Source organism: Medicago sativa, chromosome 8, assembly GCF_051527215.1.
Source record: "Medicago sativa cultivar Bolivia chromosome 8, Bolivia_mono, whole genome shotgun sequence".
Classification (NCBI taxonomy): domain Eukaryota; kingdom Viridiplantae; phylum Streptophyta; class Magnoliopsida; order Fabales; family Fabaceae; genus Medicago; species Medicago sativa.
Window position 1 is genome coordinate 10773422 of NC_140756.1, and position 6462 is coordinate 10779883.

The 6462-nt window shown below is 34.6% G+C and overlaps 1 protein-coding gene across 1 annotated transcript; it reads left to right on the forward strand.

Annotated features, from left to right (window-relative positions):
- Positions 1–393: 393 nt before the first annotated feature.
- Positions 394–5861, forward strand: NADP-ME4 (NADP-malic enzyme 4). The gene is made up of 19 exons (XM_085734618.1): positions 394–701; positions 1075–1195; positions 1349–1423; positions 1564–1715; positions 1848–1953; positions 2059–2124; positions 2806–2901; positions 3002–3073; positions 3180–3263; positions 3348–3450; positions 3634–3677; positions 3776–3829; positions 3921–4019; positions 4121–4210; positions 4292–4369; positions 4499–4573; positions 4661–4751; positions 4837–4965; positions 5487–5861. The coding sequence occupies exons 1-19, from the start codon at positions 559–561 to the stop codon at positions 5573–5575; spliced, it is 1767 nt and encodes a 588-aa protein (XP_085590744.1). The 5' UTR covers positions 394–558; the 3' UTR covers positions 5576–5861.
- The last annotated feature ends 601 nt before the right edge of the window (positions 5862–6462 follow it).

The window sequence follows — 6462 nt, forward strand, 5'->3', positions numbered from 1 at the left end:
AAATATCAAAAACACGTCAAAATTATTTTCTTTAGGGACCAAAAGCAAAGCAAAAAACATTGTGAAGATGAAAACAACTCGTTTTATTTTATTATAAAGACTAAAATTAAAATATTATATTTATAGAGACGAAAAACGTATTTAACCCTTTATTTTATCGGGCAAGGAAGCAAAACTATATAACGTTTATAATTTAACGTTGTCTATGAAAAACAAGCGACTGGGGAGAGAGTCAGAGAGAGAGAAGAGAAAAGCAAGGAAAGTGAAAAGCTTCTCCTAAAGACTCTCATCATTTCTTGTAGACAACCGCAACTCTCTCTCCTTCATACATTTGTCTCACAATCATGATCTCCTAAAAAACATCCACTTTCATGGTAATAACAAAAAAAAATGTTTTAACACATTTTTCCATTTTTGTGGTACATTTGATCTAAGTGCAATTAAAGCAATAGGTGAATGGTCTTCTTGCAGTAACCAGGGAAAGCATTTTGGTTCTTTGAGGGTGCAGTGTTCAGTTCCTAACAGGAGATCAGGTGATCACAGACTCATCGGCATTGCATGGAGACAAGTAATGTTTCTAGTTCCACGGTGGCTGACATTGATGATAATCCCACCATTGCCGGCGGTGTTCGGGATGTTTATGGTGAGGATAGAGCCACTGAGGATCAGTTTGTTACTCCTTGGAGTGTTACTGTTGCTAGGTGTGTTATGTGACTTGTAATTTGTAATCATAGTCATAATCATCATATTCATATTGTATTATAGCTTCTCTTTAAAGTGAATCACTAATTAGTCCTCAAATTGTAGCTGTCACAATTTCGTTCATGTAATTAACGAAATTTCAATTCAAAAATGATTCATGAAACTGAAAATCATTGGCCTATGAAACCCTGATACTTCACGTTGAAGAAATTTGATCATATTAGTCCTTTCGGGATTATTAATTTCGTTTCGAGTAGATTATTTTAAAATTTTGTTAATTTCATGGAACGAATCGTCTCATTCCAAAAGACTAAAGTGATGATTCAATTTTTGTGTAATTTGTTTTTGTGATGAATTGTTTGGTTTTTTTAGTGGGTATACTTTGTTGAGAGATCCACATTTCAATAAAGGACTGGCCTTCACCGAGAAAGAGAGGGATGCACACTACTTGCGTGGTCTTCTTCCCCCAACAGTTATTTCTCAAGAAATTCAGGTTCATCATCTCATCTCATTGTATTAAATTCTCATAGTAATCTTTTTCTATCATTTATATGAAAAATATTTCAATGTTGTTGGATTGTGTATGACCATGAATGAGTCCACGCTATATCAAGTTGTAGTATTTATTACTGCTTCTTTTTTATAGGTAAAGAAAATGATCCAAAACATAAGACAATATCAAGTTCCATTGCAAAAGTACATGGCAATGATGGATCTTCAGGTAGCCTTGTGAAAAATCCCTAGCTTTATAGGATAGTTTATTAAATAAATCATGTTGGATATTAATGAATGTTCGCCCCAATTGATTTGCAAACATTGAGATTGGAAGGTAATGTTTTCCATTTTGTTATACCATTGTAGGAGAGAAACGAAAGGCTGTTTTACAAGCTTCTTATTGATCATGTTGAGGAGTTACTCCCAGTTGTTTATACTCCGACTGTTGGTGAAGCTTGCCAGAAATATGGGTCCATCTTCATGCATCCTCAGGGACTTTATATAAGCTTGAAAGAGAAGTAAGTTTCATTTCAATTGTTCCTTTTATCCTCTTTTAATTTTTGATGTGCACTTATGATTGAATTTTTATATACCGTGTCTATTATTCATCGCAAAATAATTGTTCGATTTCTCTTGGGTGAGGTATAAAGAGGAAGGATTCTTGAAGTACTTAGGAATTGGCCTGAGAAGAACATTCAAGTCATTGTTGTAACTGACGGAGAGCGGATCTTGGGACTTGGGGATCTTGGCTGTCAAGTAATTTCTATTATATTTGATTGCAAATATTATTCATGATCATTATATTCATATGATCTGATACTGTAATATCTCCTTTGATAATAATGCATGTTGTATTTTCAGGGGATGGAAATTCCAATAGGAAAACTTTCTCTATATACTGCACTTGGTGGAGTTCGTCCTTCTTCAGTAAGTGTTTTTGGCCTACTATGCCTGTCACAAACTTGAGTTGCAGATTTGTGATTTCTTACTTTTTTTTTTTTAAAAAAAACTACTAAAATTTAAGTTACAGATGTTTATGGAAATTTAAGTTAAAAAAAAAAACTACTGAAATTTAAGTTATAAGATGTTTTCTTTAGCTATCTTAGAGAGTTTATGGAAATAAATTGAAAATAGGTTTATGGACATGTCATAAGTTCTTTCAGAAAATCTCACGAGTGCTTATGTCCGTGGATAACCTCAAATAAGTCAATTCAAATAGGCCCAAAATAATGAAAGGAAAATGAAAAAGAAGGAAGTTGTCTGAGAGATTCCTATATTTGATTTTGGAATTCAGGATTTTGAGCCCTTATGTTTATATGGCCAAATCCCTTGCAAAATAAATTGGTTTTTGACAATGGACATAGAAATACAATTTGCAGTGATTGTTGTTATGAATTATGATTTATGTAAAGAAAAGTAAAAACACATTTTTCAATTCATATTGTATAAACTTTTGAAATAGTGTGCATAGTTTTCTTCTAAGTTAGCTTCATTCGCAGCAAGTTTTGTAAGTTACTTTAGACTGGTCCTAAGTTCTATACTTCTTTCCCTAATTTTATTTGACGTAGCTTTAATTTCTTATCACAACCCTAATATTATATGTTTCAGTGTTTGCCTATTACCATTGATGTCGGTACAAACAATGAGAAGCTGTTGAATGACGAATTATACATAGGGCTTAAACATAGACGAGCAACTGGGAAGGTCCTCTTTTGTTTTTTTCCTGGTCATCCTTTTTATTTCTCGGCATCCAGCTCATTTTAAACTAAAGAATACTGAATTTGTTTAAACACTTTGATTCCAGGAATATGCTGAACTTCTCAGTGAATTCATGACGGCATGCAAGCAAAATTACGGAGAAAAAATCCTCATCCAGGTACTAAGAAGTGTGGAAAGACATAATTTATTAGCTTATCATCTCACAAATGGAACACAAGTTTCATGTTTTCTGTTTTCTGAATCGGTTTTACACTTTTATTTAGTTTGAAGACTTTGCAAACCACAATGCTTTTGATCTACTTGAGAGATATAGGTCAACGCATCTTGTTTTTAATGATGATATTCAGGTAAGGAATTCATGTCTTAAAATATGAATTTAGTTAATATTATGACCAATATTTATCCCTTCTATGCTATGGATTTTGTTTCAGGGAACTGCAGCAGTGGTCCTTGCAGGAATAGTTTCAGCTCTAAATTTGGTTGGAGGAAGCTTGGGCGACCATCGGTTCTTGTTCCTTGGTGCTGGAGAGGCAAGTCCTTACAATTTGAGCATCATATCCCCTACATTCAAGAGTTTAATAGTTTTACAACAAAGAATAAATCAGAAATTTTTAGTAATTGAACATTATGTTATCACTTTGAATTGTTCCCTAACAGCCAACTAGTGAATCATCTTTGTCCTTATCGATGACTTGTATTGTTTGTATTGGCAGGCAGGCACTGGAATAGCGGAACTCATTGCACTCGAAATATCAAAACGGGTACCTTTTTCTGTTTAGTCTTTCATAGTGATGTATAGGGACTAATGATGTGAGCATTTCATGAATGGTGTATATTTATTCGGAAAACTACTATGCAGACAAATTCCCCGCTGGATGAAGTGAGCAAGAACATTTGGTTGGTGGACTCAAAGGTAGCAAATAATCCAATTTAGGTTGTACATGTAGAAACTGAATTCTCATTTTCTGTCTAGATTACTCTTATAATTTCTTTCATCTTTGCAGGGTTTGATTGTGAGTTCTCGCAAAGAATCACTTCAACATTTTAAGAAGCCATGGGCTCATGAACACGAACCTGTTGAGGAACTTGTAGATGCTGTTAAAGTACAATCTCTGTCTCCTATTCTTCCACTCACACACAAGCATACACACTCGAAGAGAGAAGAAGTGTCAAATTTTTTACATTTCAATGTTTTCTTTTTCAGCAAATTAAGCCAACAGTGTTGATCGGAACATCAGGGCAAGGGAGAACTTTTACTCAGGATGTGGTCGAAGCGATGGCCTCTTTAAATGAGGTACTTTGTAAACCTATTCATCATCCCAATATGCAATTTGATGCTTATCTGAATCCATTTACTATATGGTAATGCTTGCAGAAACCTATTATTCTTGCTCTTTCCAACCCAACATCTCAGTCAGAATGTACTGCAGAAGAAGCTTATAAGTGGACCCAGGTAATGTGAAAACATGGCTAGTAGCTTTATGTTGAAAATTTTGGCTTCCTTATCACTTCCTATGGATGATAACGAACAATGACTCTTCTCATTCGTTTGCTGTTCGTCGTCCGTTTGTGTTTCTGTCAGGGACGTGCCATTTTTGCTAGCGGTAGCCCATTTTCCCCAGTTGAATATGAAGGAAAAGTGATTGTACCTGGCCAGGTCTCAACTCAATCGAAATTTTATAAATGTCAGAAAGAAAAAAAAAATCGTATCAAATGAATTCTAATTTAGTTTGTTGTTAATCAGGCCAATAACGCATACATTTTTCCTGGATTTGGTCTCGGTTTAATAATGTCTGGTACAATCCGAATGCATGATGACCTGCTTCTGGCAGCTTGTAAGTGCTTCAATAATTCACTTCAATATTGTGCTTGATAGACATCTATAACCACCTGACTTAAAATTTCCATTCAATGGAACAGCTGAAGCTTTGGCTTCACAGGTTACCCAAGAGCATTATGACAGGGGACTCATATACCCGCCTTTCACTAACATCAGAAAGATTTCGGCACACATTGCCGCCAAAGTGGCAACTAAGGCTTATGAGCTTGGTGAGCGTTAGTTTTCCTTTTTTGGTTAAAAATTTCATGTTTTTAATGTTGGGCTAAATATGTTTAGTCCTTAAAATATGGTAATTTTTGCTTTTGGTCCCCCCCCTTTTTTGACTCATCTTGTCACTTCATTTCAAGAAATGCATCATCATTGGTCGTTATACAACTATTTCCGTCTGTCAAACAACCTATGAGACAACGGATTTGGATTTGCTGCAATAACAAATTCACGCATTCGTAGAGTCAGCACATCAGTGACCACTAGATTGCATGGAATTTGTGAGTGCAGCATATCCAAATCCATAAAACAACATATGTTGATTACATGCCCTACTTGGATAGTTGCAAACAAGGTTCGCTAGCTTTTACGTGGGCACTCTGACTGACAGAGGTAGCTATAACGACCAAAAGAGAAAATTATCATATTTTGGATTTGGATGACTAATCATATTTAAACCTTAAAATGGTTTTTCTTCTCGAATTTTAGATTATTTAATAAATTTTGCTGACAAATTGTTCAGGCTTGGCCACTCGCCTTCCTCAACCAAAAGATTTGGTGAAATTTGCTGAGAGCTGTATGTATAGCCCAACTTACAGAAGCTACCGGTGAAATAACATTAGTCCTTTTTTTCTTTCAAATTTTTAGGATTTTATCATGAGGATTATCTCTTTTTATAATGTACCTTTTCTGCTCCTGTAAGTTTTTCTATTCCATTTGCTGGAATTAGGAGAGTGGTAGCTGGACTTTAGTATAGTTTGGAATATTTTTTATTCTTTGATAAATTTTAGGTTACAACAAATAAAATAGAAAATGAAGCAGTTGAATTGTTGAAAACATCTGCAAGCATAAATAATGCTTGTACATTTGAAAAAAATAATAATGTATGTATTATGTATTTCTAGTTTCCTTTTTCTCTTCTCTTTATTGATTTATATATCAAGATATTGGTCTAAGGTTTGTTGAACCATAAGTGCAGCATTACTCCCACAAGAAAACATACAAAGTGGGATTTGGCTTCTCCAAAGGAAGTAGATATTAAAATGAAAAATAAAAAATAAAAACTTTGTTGCAGCGACACAACATGTGTCGTGTCCGATACTGTATCGTATCCAGCACTGGCACTTGTGATTACATTAAATTATGTTATTTTTTCAAAATTTTATCGTTATCGACATGTCCATGTTAGTGTCGTCTCCCGTGTCTATGTCTGTGCTGCATAAAAGGTTGATAGTTTGACATTACAACATAGTGACACATTATCGTCAAGAAAAAAAAAAGTGATACATTGTTGATTAGTTGAATGTACACTTCTTTTTAAACTACAACGTTCTACGAACAAGATTGTAAGATTTAAGCTTTAACATTTGCATAGTCATAAATGTATTATTTTTAAACGCCGCAATTACTTGCGCCCCCACTATTTGTCGGTCGGGTAGCACTTTGGTGCCATTAATGGCACCGTGCCATTAAATCTGGGCCATTAATGACACCAAGAT

Bases quoted from the DNA above. Each gene is read 5' to 3' on its own strand.
- NADP-ME4 (XM_085734618.1), top strand. From the start codon at position 559: ATGGAGACAAGTAATGTTTCTAGTTCCACGGTGGCTGACATTGATGAT. The intron at 1,424-1,563 runs GTAGCCTTGTGA...ATACCATTGTAG, and splicing joins TGGCAATGATGGATCTTCAG to GAGAGAAACGAAAGGCTGTT. The intron at 3,074-3,179 runs GTACTAAGAAGT...ACTTTTATTTAG, and splicing joins GAGAAAAAATCCTCATCCAG to TTTGAAGACTTTGCAAACCA.